Source organism: Blennius ocellaris, assembly GCF_963422515.1.
Source record: "Blennius ocellaris genome assembly, chromosome: 13".
Lineage (NCBI taxonomy): Eukaryota > Metazoa > Chordata > Actinopteri > Blenniiformes > Blenniidae > Blennius > Blennius ocellaris.
This window is the reverse complement of record NC_137662.1, coordinates 18,450,278-18,463,092: the sequence shown is the minus strand read 5'-3', so window position 1 is coordinate 18,463,092 and position 12,815 is coordinate 18,450,278. Positions and strand designations below refer to the sequence as shown.

Genomic DNA, 12,815 nt, shown 5'->3' with positions numbered 1-12,815 from the left:
ATGAATACAGTCAAAATATAAAAGGCAAAATGTAGAAAACATATCCAACACTAGGAATGATAAACCTATCATTTCTTTGATTAATAAAAATATTCTTCACTATTTATTAAAACAATTCCCATCCAGGCTTCACCCAGAGTGGTTGCTTGTTGTTGCTTGTTTTCACCAGCAGAGGGTGTATGTCTTTCTTGGAAATGTGACTTCTGAAGCAACAGACAGTCCCACTGACTGTATTTCATAACTGTCAAGACACCATTTAGGCACTCGGGTGTAAGAAAATGACGGCTAAAATATAGACTTCAAGTTGCATTCTCAATATAGTGGGTGTAGAAAATAAATCTACAGCAAAACCACATTTTCATATAAGCCACAACCTTTTTTGGAATGTGCAGCTTTTCATGACACTGAGTGATAAAACAAATGAGAGTGAGAGAGAGAGAGAGAGAGAGAGAGAGAGAGAGAGAATGGCTGGCACTCAAAAGTGTTCCTCTATGTCTTGGGGTGATCCACCATTTGATAAGTGAGGCGTGTACTCTTGGATGAGTACCGATGCGTTTCTCAACATCTCCTGAAAATGCCTGACCGTCGCTGTGTGAAGATCCCTCTGCAACACAAGAGGCCTGAACAGATTCACGGGCTCCGCTTTGCGAATCGTCTCGGGAACGTCGATTTCTTGGGGCACTCTGCCGTTTCCAACGAGAACGTGGTTGAGTCTTTTCTCCAGCAGACTCCTCTGCGTGAAGCTGAGCACGTCCCGCAGCCTGTGCTCCATGCTCTCCGGACCCCACGTGGACGGCCTGCTGCTCAGCAACAAGTGCAACAAAGCGGTCTTTAGGTGGTAGTTGGTAAGGGCAGTTTTCCCTGTGAGCCGGGACTGCTTCCTGTGCAAGAAAGTAACAATCTGGAGGCAGTGTAAATGACAGGAATGTTGGGGTAGGCGTTTAGCAAAATATTTGAGCAAATTCCTCTCGTATACAGCAAAGGAGAGAGGCCAGTGTGGGTCTGGGCAGACGTCACACTGTGAGGGGAAGTGCGAGACAAAGTAAGCATCGGTTCCCTCCAGCTGAACCACAGGGATAATGTTCATCACGATGACTTTCCCAGAACGGAATCGGACTTTCAGAGCACCTGCAGCATCCAGGTTGCGAAAGTTGACATCAAAGTCATACTTGTGTGAAATCCGTCCCCACGCTTTGGTGATGGAGATCTGAAACCACTTCATGATTTGGTCTTTGGCTAAGAAATGAGTGTTCTTTGAGCACAGCAGCTCGTCGCGGGCGTGGTTCACGTTGACTGAATCATTATTGCTGTGCAACAGACAAAGCATGTCCTCGCCCAGGTTGGCGGATCCACATAGACAGGCCTCCTCGCCCTCCCCGAACCGGCTCACCTTTATCTTGCCACAGCCCTCCATGTCTGGTGGAACGTCGCTGGTGGGGCTGCACCACAGCTGGTACCGGAAGCAGTGCGGGTCAGGAGGGGAAAAGGGAACTATGAGGTCACACATGAGAGGCTTGCACACTGTCCAAGACTCAAACATGCTTCCAATCCCAACAAAGTCCCCAACTTCCATGTCCATCTCGCGGTCGCAGACGCTCCTGAGGGACTCCAGCAGGTCGTCAGCGAAACCCTCAACAAACTCCCTGACTCTCCAGTTTTCATGGCCCGAAGTGTAGGTGCATTTGTCACAGAAGTTCCTCAGGATGTCCTTATCCAGCACCATCTTCCTGGGGCTGATGGATCCACTTTCGGAAAATAGGTCTTCGTCCTCCACTAGCCGGGTTTCCGCGTCAGCAAAATCCACCCTGCACATCTCAATAGTGAAAAATATGAGAAAAGACAGCGTGCTCCAGAAGTACCAGCTGTAACCTTCGTCCCAGATGGTTTCTTCCTGCTTCGAGTCCAGCTCAGAAACTTCCTTCTCCAACTTGGCCTGCTCCATTTGCAGCCTCTCCTCATGCTCCCTCATCCGAGCCACCAGCTCCACGTCCTGCTCCGGGAGGGTGATGTTCTCTTGAGGAAAGAGCGAGGGGTGGTTCAATATGGCGGCGGCCACCACCATGCACACTCGCGCTATCGCCCCCTGCATCGTCAGCTAGTTTTTACCAGAGACATTGAAGGACTGAGTGAACATCCTGGCAGACCGCAGCTCTGACCCTGAAAGGAAAAGGACACATTTAATTAGTTTTAAGTAAATAAAAATCAATATGAGAAAAACAAATGAGCATTAGTCTACCATACCCTGGCATCTATAACAATTTCAGTTGCTCTTATGAAGCACTCCACCCAACAGGGGAAACTAAAAAAAATCCCAGTTTGTACCTCTAAATATAGAGGCAGTGACGCACTAGTTGAGTATCAGACTTTGCAACATAAGAGGAAGGAAGATTGAGCCCTTTGGAAGAACATCGCCCTTCTGATAACCACATATTGTGCTTCCTCACCCGTACATCCTGCTGACATTTATCTGAAATAGAGTGAAAAAACAACAACATTTTTAGACTTTAAATAAGTTTTAATACCATTCTGCAATGCGGAAAATACTTGCACTGCATTCTAATGTTTCCTGTACGTCATAGACAGCGAATAAGCATTGCAATTGCAGGGGAGGAAATTACATAAGCTTATGTTCCAACATTGACATAGAATTTAACCATGTATGGTGTTTTACATCACAATTTAAACTCTTGATTTGATTGTAACTTACAGTACTGATGTTATTAGTTAAAAGCTATAGGAATGTTTAGTGATGGTGAGCTGAGTTACAGTGAATCACAAAAAAGTTGCTTAAAATAAAATGCTCAGAGAGACTTCCTTTGACATGCAAAGTGCAAGAAGTAAAAGGAAGCGTAGTTGTGTTATTACCTCACTCTAACATCATGAGATGACTGCAGCTCTTCAATGACAGCAGTAATGGTGGGGTACGCAAGGCCAGAAAGCCAGGGAAACTTCCCATGACTTACGCACTGGGACGCTTTCCAACACTTACATAGATTTGTCCATCAAAACAAACTCACTGCCAGACTCGAGGCCAGAAATGTGGCTCATGTAAAATTGCTGTGGATGGTTACAGGCCACAAAAACATGAATTTTTGTTTTTATTTAATCTTCCAGTAATCTCACTGTCTTTCCAGTTTTAAAATGTACACATAATTATATAAAAACACAAGCCGAGTCCAGCAATCTGAATATGACTGCAGGCTTTATGTTTTACTTACTCTGTAAAAAGTTTAAAAGGAAACAAAATAGGACTTAAAATTATAATTCTCATTATTAGATATGTTATCAAACACATCCGTGATTACATTTTGACATTCCATGAAAAGTAAATTGACATTTTGCACTACTTGTAAACTCCACGCATGTGGAAAGAGTGATAAAAAAGTGTGATACAGCATGTATCTTAAGATGAAGATTATGCAACAGAGCCACTGTTGTGTAGGAAAAAAATGTCCACACAGTTGAAGCACTTGTATCAAATGTAGTTTGTCAATAATTCAAATGATATATGTATATTTATTTACATTGATTGCACTTAAATCAGGAGAAGCGTTGTGTGGTAGTGGTTCGACCCCAGGCCTTCCTATGCATTGTACATGTTCTTGTGTTTTTACTGGTTTCCTCCCACAGTCCACAACCATGCAATTGTGGTTAATTGTCTGCAGGTGTGAATGTGTGCGATTGTTCGACTGTGATAGATTATTGGTGATCAATAATTAAGTTAAAACAAACAAAAAGTGTGTTCACTTCACACACTCAAGGTCACTGTTGAATTATGCAGACATAAAGACAATAGTTGTTGTATTGGAAAATGCCAGCAGTAAAACTAATAGATATCGTAATAAAATATAACATTTGGAAGAGTTTAAATTGTCAGAAGCTCGTGCCCACTGAAAGTAACTGATCGCCTTTCCCATGGTCACGTGACCAAAGTCGCAGCAGCTAAACTTGACAACAAAATGGACAATTAATCACGTAAATACACCAAATATATTAACATGTCGGTGCAATATACATGATATATAGTGTTGTATCGAATAAGTGCGAAATGTGAACGCATTCAAGACAAGAGCGTCGCAAATGCACGCGCAGTGAGGGAGCGTCGCCGCTCCTGTTGTCGTGGCAACACAATAAAGAAATTCCGTCTAATTACGGAAAGATGGCGACGAACAAACATTATTCCAGACAACATGAGTCACTACAGGAGCTGCACTGCCGCTGATCTGTTAAGTTGTTCACTGGCTTTTTTTTTTTTACACGCTGTCGCGTGAATCTGCAGGTTTACAAAGTAGTTTCAGTTCAAAATAAAGAACTGGGGGGAAAAAACGTACCTCTCGTCCATGGTGACAGAGTTGGTGTGTTTTTGTTGTTTTCTTCTTCTCCCTCTTCTTCTGGCCATCCGGTGGTAGAAGCAGCTTCATGAGAACAGCGGAGACATTTCTCAACCCTCTGCTTTCACATTTCCTGACATGTGCGCTCCACCCATGAAGACAGAGCCCGCCCTGCTTCCTCTGCACACCCGAATCCACACTTTTAAGGGCTGCGAGGAGAAAAGTTTAATCATACATTATGTGCAAAATGTCTTTTTCTCACTAATCTCCATCAGTTTCTTTATTCGCTCACGCTACTTCAAGATGTGTCTTTGGTACATATGTGTTTGTTGCAATTATGTCATTAAAAGGGGGCATCATGCATTTGTGGGATGAGCAGTAGAGCTGAGTGAACTGTTTACACCACGGGTGGGCAACTAATTTTCCCAAAGGGCCAAAAGATTATCACTACTGTTGAGGGCGGAGATATAAGTTGACTTATGTTTTGCTGAATAAGAACAATCTCTTGATCAAAAGCAATTTTGCATGATTCTTGTTGTTCTGCAACTTTTTTCTTAGTCTTTCCCTGGAAGTCATGATTAATCATTTCCCGAATTTCAAATTCAGTAAATCAAAACATTCATGACACATGTCAAAAACTACACTTTCTGATGTAATATAGCAAATAAGGATATTCTTAGTACGAGGGGCATCTCTGTGAGGTTTGTATGCTCCCCATGCGCATGAAATGAACTCCAACCATAATCCTAAAACAATTGTTCACTCAAAATTTTGTGTAGTTGTGAATATGAGTGGTTGTATGTCCATGAGGGACTGGCAACTCGTCCAGGGTTTACTCAAATCAGCTGTTGCTCGACACAAAGTTACACTGGATATAAATAAAGGAACAATGGAGACAGAAAATACAGAAATCTTTCTCTTGGAAACAGCAATAAAATCTTTTGTAACTCAATATTCAATGTATGAACAATGATCATCTGCAACAATGAATAGTAAATGTCCAACAGTGTTGCTAATTGAGCCACTGAAATTGAAAGAGATTAAGTTAAACAAGGAAATTCTGAATCAATTATAGTTGACATGACTAGGCTGATGCTTTTGAAAATGAAAATACTCGTCTCTGAAGCTACCAATGAACAGATTGGCTCAAACATATGCATCAGTGTTACATGATTTAAGGTCAACCACAAAATGTAAGGAGAAAAATCCCATTTGACACTTTCACTCGTTCTTAATGTACACAATTATGTCAATAGTACAATTCAGTACATGCAGAGTGAGTGAAAGACAACTGGATACACCCAAGAGTTCATTAATCAACGATAAAGTCCGTCGTCTGTAAATCACAGTCGTCGTGTAACATATATATTATATATTTAACAACCGCTTTTACAAATTTTCCAAAATTCTTTAAAATACTCCAAATAAAAAACAAAATCTTACAAGCACATTCACAAATTAATCATTTCATGTAAACATCTTGCAATCTGAATGAACACTATACAATGATATGATTATAAGGTGCCATTTACAGGAACACTGAATAAAGTGACCAGATTGATGTGCAAGTTTGTATGGCCCAAATTAAACCCCAGCATGCTCTGCTGCTTGGAGGCAGTTCGCAGCACGATTCCACGCCCAGCTTTACCTTCAAGCCTACTAATATTGAAGATGGATTAGTTTTTTTCCTCACAGCTTCTTTGTGCGATGCGGCATGGACAGTCGTGCTTTCCCGCACTGCCTATTTTCTCAGCGTGACGTGGTGACGCCGCCTGACACAACCACAAGACGGCTCAGTGACGAGCAATCCGACGTGCAGTTTACATGATGTCTCGATGTCTGATGTCTTGACTGCAACTACTGACTGGATATTAAGCCGACTTCTTGTTGGGTGGATGCGTGTTCTGTAAAGTTTTGTGAATAAAAAACCGGTTGCATCATGCATCAGACCTCAAGTGTACTAAACTAGTTCATCCAGTAAGATTCTTGCCACATAAGATGTCCTGGATCCTCTCGGCTTTGGCGATTTTGCGGCTATCACGAAGGTTTTGGACCAGCTTGTTTGAGGCCTTCCTGCCTTGAGTATCCACCCACTTCTTCAGCAGTTGGAGCGTCTGCTCCTGACTGTCATTCGGGTAGTCCAGCATACAAGATTGAATAGCAGCGCTCAACATCCCGCTTTGCATCGCCAAATGTTCCACGTCCTTCCATTCAAGCTGCTCAGCAATTTTCGGCAGTAAAGGCTCAATGTCTGCAAAAGAGTGCCACTGAAACGTTAACAACAAGGCTAGATTCTACGTCAAGCTTGAAACAGAGAACAATGCACTTTCAAATTGAGAAAACAATTGTTTTGGATTCATGTTTGGCGTTTCATACCATTAAGAAGCTGCATCTCCTGTGAAGCAGAAACAGAATAACGGTTAACCGCCAACTTCACTTTGATTAAAAAAAAATACAAACAAAACTGTTTGCACATTTTTACAGCAACACCGACACAAGGACGCACACAAGCGCAGACACCTTTCAGACTAACCTGTGCCTCTTTCATAGAGGGGCAGCTTCACCAAAATTAGAGAAGAGACAGAATCACTTATCATTCACGTTAATGTGAGTCTGATGGAAAGTCAAAGCTAAACATCCTACAACGGATCGCGTCAGAGCAAGTTGAAGAGATTAACTTACCACGTCAGCTTGATTTCCATTATCTGGCGTTGTACTTGAAGTCTGCGGTTGTTTCGCTTATGACAAAAAAGAAGATAAAGAATCGTTATTTTTATTTTTTTTTTAATGAAGAAATAAATGTTGACCTTGTAGTGCACAGCAGGTTTTAATGAGTAGCAGAAATACTCACCCGCTTTTTTTTTTTTCCAGATAAAAACTGCCACTCCTACTGCTGCTAGTACTACTATCAGTACAAGTACAGAGACCACGATGGCTGTTGTGGGAGTTCCTGTGACAAAAACACCAAATCACCAATGTGTCTTAATTACTACAACATTATGACATTTTCTTTCAGGAATCGTGTGGCTATATAATAATAACTACATGAAACAATTTAAGTGGGTCTCAGTTGAACTGTGTATATTTTGCAGATATGTGTTTTCAGGTTTTGGGGCAGTCAAAAAGAGAAGTGGATGTGGTCACCACCAATTAATTATGTAAATAGGGCTGTGCCATTCCGAAGAACAGATTGGCCTCCTTAAGTACAAGGTACTTGAGGAGGGAAGGATGACATCACCAGGTGGCAGAGTGGTTCAGAGGGATGTTGTCATCCTTCAGTGTGTGTCAACCGGGAGAGAGCAAGCAGCCTGTGTGTGTTTGACGTGATCTGTGAATTTAAGTTAAATGCATTTTCTCATTTTGACATTTGACAGGGAGGCAAGACTTCATGTTTATTTTACTCTTTTGGTTTGCAACCTGAGAGATTGGTGTGGTTCTGGTTGTTTTTGAAGTCGAGTTCACTCTTTATTTTATTTATTAATTACTCCTGACTTGTTTAACTTTGTTGCTTTAGTCACATTATAAATAACTATTCACTTATTCACTGAGAAACTGTTTGTGTGGCTGCTCCGGCCATTGAAGGATGGCATTTTATGTTTTTGTATGTTGTTACTGCATGTAACACTAATCAAAAACAGGAACCATCATCCTTTTATAGAGGTTGTCTGGGTGGGCTCAGATGAAAAAAGTTTGGGACTCTCTGGTTTGAATCAAGCAACTCTGTGTTTCTATGGTGTGCCCCACAATAAGACCATTATGATTTATCCCACACTGAATGAGACTGAACAATTCCAAACCTTCAGGTTTATCGCAGACTGTGTCATTAGTGGCAGTGCAGGGTTCCTTAATTTTGGTTGAACACCTGGGGGGAAAAAATAAAAAAAATAAAAAAAAAAAAATATATATATATATATATATATATATATAGTGATAGAGAGAGAGAGCTACTGAGGAGAGCCAGCGAGTCTTCACGTGGAAGAGCAGAACTTACACTCTACAGGGATGGCAGATCGTGCAGCTCCCTGTGTTGCTGGTGCAGTAATGACTCTCCTTGCATCGACACTTCGTATCTCTGGCAATGGTACACGGTTCAGCAACTTCCAAATTAGCTGAAAGGACAACAGGTGCATCGTCATTATCACAAGAACTGATAAAAACCCATCACAGGAGGGCTCAAAATAAAACTTTTTGAAAAAGCTACCGGTATATCATTTAGTCACGTGGCTGTGCTACTTTCACAGGACTGATAATGACCGACTAGAACTAATTAGGAAAATGATAAAGATGTTCGTTTTGTTTTTACCATTGGGGTGGGAGCATGAAGTGCACGGCCGGCAGGACTCAAAATTGTTAGGATTACTGTTGTACGTGCCGGTCTGGCAATGCTCGCAGACTCGATCATCTGGACTTGAGCTGCAGTGCTTCTCGAGGTATTGACCTGGACGTATGCAGACATAAGAAGAAGGGCACATTTGAAGTCGACGTCTTTGTACTTTTAGAAATAAACAAACCGTGCTTGGGCTCAACAAGACTCATCTTCACGGTATTTGAACGTTTGTTTAATTTAATTGTTTATAAATCACATATACTTCCCCAGTACGTTGCGACTCACCAGCAGCACAGAGGCAGCAGGTCCTGCCTTCGTGCTCGTAGGTGCCGTCCACGCACACCTGCCTCCTGCTGCGGATTATTTCTCTCCATGGATTCGCACCGACTTTAACGTCAGACTGAGAAGAGCAGGGCAGGCTGAGACACGGGCAGGAAAACGAAAGTGAAAGTTAGTAAACAAAACACGAATATTTACAGTAAACACCGATGTACTTTCGACCACATAGGAATTAGTATAGCTGTCAAACTCGGGTGTTAAGGCGAGTTTTGTTACCTCACTAGTTAGCCCCCCCCACGCAAACTAAAACTTATTCGCCGTAAAAGAAAAGAGAAACCGCAAATCATCGTCTCCAAAAAAAAAAAAAAGAAGCTTAACATCCGGCTCATTTTCAGTCATAGGTCTTGTTCATTTGTTATTATAAATTACTTTAAATCACGTAAACAACACCGGGGAGGAGAGACGTCAAGACATGTCTACAACGTCAAAAACACGCACACACCAGTGAGGCCACCGGATTATAATCACGTCTCCTACTTAACAATACTTACAGTAACACATACCAGAATAAAATAAAAACGATTAATCGAACCGGGACTCTGGTGTGGTTTGCAGCCATCCTCCACCTTCTCTCATTCAAAATTGAAGTTGACGCCCGCACCAGCCGGGAAATCTTGCACTGCGCAAGCGCAGTGATGATGGTGATTTGAAGTGGGTTTTTTAGGTGTTGTTGTTTTTTTTTCATAGGGCACGTGATCGACTGAGGTTTGAAAATATGTTACTGTGAGGCAAGAGCGCCAACCTCGCCACTGTGCATGCAAAATACAGTTTTCTACTTTCTGCTGAGTAAGAGTTTGCCCTGACTTGAATTTGCCCACCACATGTTTGCCAGTGAGATCATGTGTTGGAGCAAAAGTCACGCTTTAAGCCAATCTGTGTAAGGATCAGGCGTTGATTGTCTCCTGGTGCTACAACTGTTTTGGATTAATATATTTGTTGTGGCTTTGCACAAGAATCGTGTTAAGGATATTTTTAATTTGTTGATGCTTACGTTTGAAAGTTGAAATTATTTTAAATTGTTTGAGGATTCCTTACCAACAGCAACTTTCAAAAGTATCGTTCCTCCCACAATGACAGATATGCAAATTAAGTGTATCTATGTGATGCAAGTCAATTAAAGGAGCACGGGAACATGTTTGGACTAAATTCTATATCTATTGCTTCGGTGTTTTTTTTTTTCTTTTCTCTTTTTCCATGACATTTTGAAAATGGAAATACCCCTTAGCTCAAAACCGTTCATCAACTCTGTGTAATGTAATGAATATATTCAAGTAACGTTTCAGTATCTGTCCTGCAGACTTAGTTCATGCCACTAGGAGGCGTCGTTGCACTTTCTAGCTTTGTGCTGTCTATTGTGGAGGCTTTTGCTCTTTGGTGTCCAAAATTGATATGACGTAATACTAAAGTATAATATCAACTATTGCTTATGTATAATCCATGTTGTGCTTGGTTTGGGTGAGGATTTAAAAAAAAAAAAACAAGTTAACGTTTTGCTATCCTTCTTAAATAATGTAAATAACTTGGCAGCTCACAATCCTTGTTCATATACACAAGAAGACATAAAATTAAAAGCTTAAAACTTGGGATATTGTATTTTTTACTTTTTTTATGTATCTCTTACAGTATTTGTTGGGGTTTTTTCTGAGAGACACTAAAAGATCAATTGTACATTTTTGCATAGTGGCAATAAAGATAGAGTGATCCATTCAAGGTAGCAAAAACCCTCAGTTGCCAGTCTAGAAGGCAAATGTCCACTCACATTGGCACCCAAGGGCAATTTCAAGTAACCAATTGACCTCGACTCCATGTCTGCTGACTGTGGGAGGAAACCCTGCAGCACAAACTTAAACTGGTGATATTCTCACTGTGAAGTGAACGTGCAACCCACTCTTACACCTTACCTGACTCATAAAGTATCCGTATAGTGTTGGACATGTAGTGAAGTGTTATATTACGTGCAGATTACATATGTGCTAAATGCCTCAACAGCAGATTTATCTGTGAACAAAAGTCGGGGTGAAAGTGTGTTTGGCTGAGGGATAAAACTTATCATGCAGCAGGACTCCTGATTTAGTATCAAATTACTGGCCCTTTCTGTTCTTTGCCAGTCTGTGTCGCGGGGCAATCAGAAATTATGAGTTTTTAATTAGACAAATGGAGAGCAAGTTGTTTGAGCTGACCCGCCTCTTTCTTCTTTCTGATACATACACCACAATTAATCATAATGTAGTTTCTATTTAGTTATTTGAATAACAAATGTTCACTCAAATCAGGAGAGGAATTCTGAACAACAGCTTCAAGATATATTCAAATTTGTGCCAGAAATATATATAAAATATTATATTAATCTTTCCAAGCTGCTCAGTCGACGAGCTTGTTGCACTTCTCTTGCTTTTCACGGATGCATGTATCATACTCTCTCTTGTGTGGGCTAGTGCATAATGTAATAACAGCATACAAAATAGGCCACAACGAGAGCATTACTCTCCTCCATTCTGCTGTACTACAACAAAATCAAATAGCTGTTAAAAAAAACCAACAACAATAACAGCAACAACAAAAAAACACAGCCACCAGAGAGCTGCAGCTCGTAGATTTCTGCTCGGCAGAGCAGCATTATCATCGGTGGCCAATGTGTTCCGCCTCCTATCGCCCCCGGGTCATATGCAGAGTAAGGCAGAGTAATAGCTCCACTGAGATGGAGTGTGTGTGTGTGTGTGTGTGTGTGTGTGTGTGTGTGTGTGTGTGTGTGTGTGTGTGTGTGTGTGTGTGTGTGTGTGTGTGTGTGTGTGCGTGTGTGTGGGGGGGGGGGGTTAGAATAAGACAATGTTTTTGTTGTTCGGAGGGAGTTGCTGGAAGGGGCTGCGACGCAAAGCGTCCCCGGGGACAAAGAAGACGAGAGGAGAGATGATTTGGGAGAGGCGGCAGGTAACAGCTCTTCTCTTTTGAGAAGGAGAGGAGACTTCAAACTGTGGGTTTCGTAGATTTTAGTCAACTGCAGTCACACTGCACTGCTATATTTTTTTCATTTTAGAATACACTATTAACGATACTCTGTTATATTCCAAATTTCTTGCACGTCGGGGAAGATTTCTACCGATTTTATTTTTCACTTCCTTCAGGTTAAACTTCTTTAAACTGAAGGCAATTTAAAAAGGGACACTGTCCGGTCAGGCCTACAGGCAGTGATCAGAATCCATAAAGAAACTAGAGGCTGAATGCGAAAACTACATTAGCTTTGGTCTTTGTCACCGACATAATTTAATATTAAATGTGATGGGAACCTAGTGTCTGTTGCATGTTTGTCCAGTAAAGAAGAAACTGGATCTGTGTGGGGACAAACCTTCTTCTTAACACACACACACACACACACACACACACACACACACACACACACACACACACACACACACACACACACACACACACACACACACACACACACACACACACACACACACACACACACACAGAACAGGAAAAGAGTCATGCTGCTCTTCAACTACAGGAAATAACCTCGGTGCTGATGACGCAGGTCTCCGGGGAAACTTCAGCGAAGTTGTACAGATTTGAAATACACTGTACACTCCGCAGGAGCACCAGGCCCGTGCAAGGCTGTGCAACGTGTTGCAGCACGGACACACACACACACACATTCACACACGGCTGCACACATGCATATTTTCTTTTTGCTTCGTGCCATAAAAGTGGGGGAATTAGTTCATCACTAAATCGTCAAACGCGACTACGATATCTTCTCGCTCCCTCGGCGCCGGCTTACACACAGGCACACAAACTAGATGAAAAGACTTAAATCT

General features: G+C 41.7%; 2 protein-coding genes across 5 annotated transcripts; both read right to left on the bottom strand.

The window, feature by feature from the left end:
- Positions 1-33: 33 nt before the first annotated feature.
- itprip (inositol 1,4,5-trisphosphate receptor interacting protein) lies at positions 34-4,464 on the bottom strand. 3 transcript variants are annotated; one of them, XM_080507080.1, is made up of 2 exons: positions 4,332-4,464; positions 34-2,157 (listed from the first exon to the last, which is right to left on the bottom strand). In XM_080507080.1, the coding sequence occupies exon 2, from the start codon at positions 2,087-2,089 to the stop codon at positions 476-478; it is 1,614 nt and encodes a 537-aa protein (XP_080363206.1). In that variant the 5' UTR covers positions 2,090-2,157; positions 4,332-4,464; the 3' UTR covers positions 34-475. The 3 variants fall into 3 exon arrangements, with proteins under 3 accessions (XP_080363206.1, XP_080363207.1, XP_080363208.1); XM_080507081.1 differs by lacking the exon at positions 4,332-4,464 and adding an exon at positions 2,323-2,426; XM_080507082.1 differs by lacking the exon at positions 4,332-4,464 and adding an exon at positions 2,242-2,279.
- An 851-nt stretch (positions 4,465-5,315) lies between these two features.
- Positions 5,316-9,562, bottom strand: fas (Fas cell surface death receptor). 2 transcript variants are annotated; one of them, XM_080507164.1, is made up of 9 exons: positions 9,501-9,562; positions 8,944-9,077; positions 8,635-8,769; positions 8,323-8,440; positions 8,129-8,193; positions 7,183-7,281; positions 7,014-7,069; positions 6,708-6,726; positions 5,316-6,582 (listed from the first exon to the last, which is right to left on the bottom strand). In XM_080507164.1, the coding sequence occupies exons 1-9, from the start codon at positions 9,554-9,556 to the stop codon at positions 6,302-6,304; spliced, it is 963 nt and encodes a 320-aa protein (XP_080363290.1). In that variant the 5' UTR covers positions 9,557-9,562; the 3' UTR covers positions 5,316-6,301. The 2 variants fall into 2 exon arrangements, with proteins under 2 accessions (XP_080363290.1, XP_080363289.1); XM_080507163.1 differs by having other exon boundaries at positions 9,489-9,557.
- Positions 9,563-12,815: the final 3,253 nt, after the last annotated feature.

Excerpts from the sequence above, each read along its gene's own strand:
- fas (XM_080507163.1), bottom strand. The coding sequence starts at position 9,556 with ATGGCTGCAAACCACACCAGAGTCCCGGTTCGATTAATCGTTTTTATT. Across the intron at positions 8,194-8,322 it reads ATCTGCCATCCCTGTAGAGT|GTGTTCAACCAAAATTAAGG; the intron begins GTAAGTTCTGCT and ends TTTTCCCCCCAG. Across the intron at positions 7,070-7,182 it reads CTGGAAAAAAAAAAAAGCGG|CGAAACAACCGCAGACTTCA; the intron begins GTGAGTATTTCT and ends TTTTGTCATAAG.
- itprip (XM_080507080.1), bottom strand. The coding sequence starts at position 2,089 with ATGCAGGGGGCGATAGCGCGAGTGTGCATGGTGGTGGCCGCCGCCATA.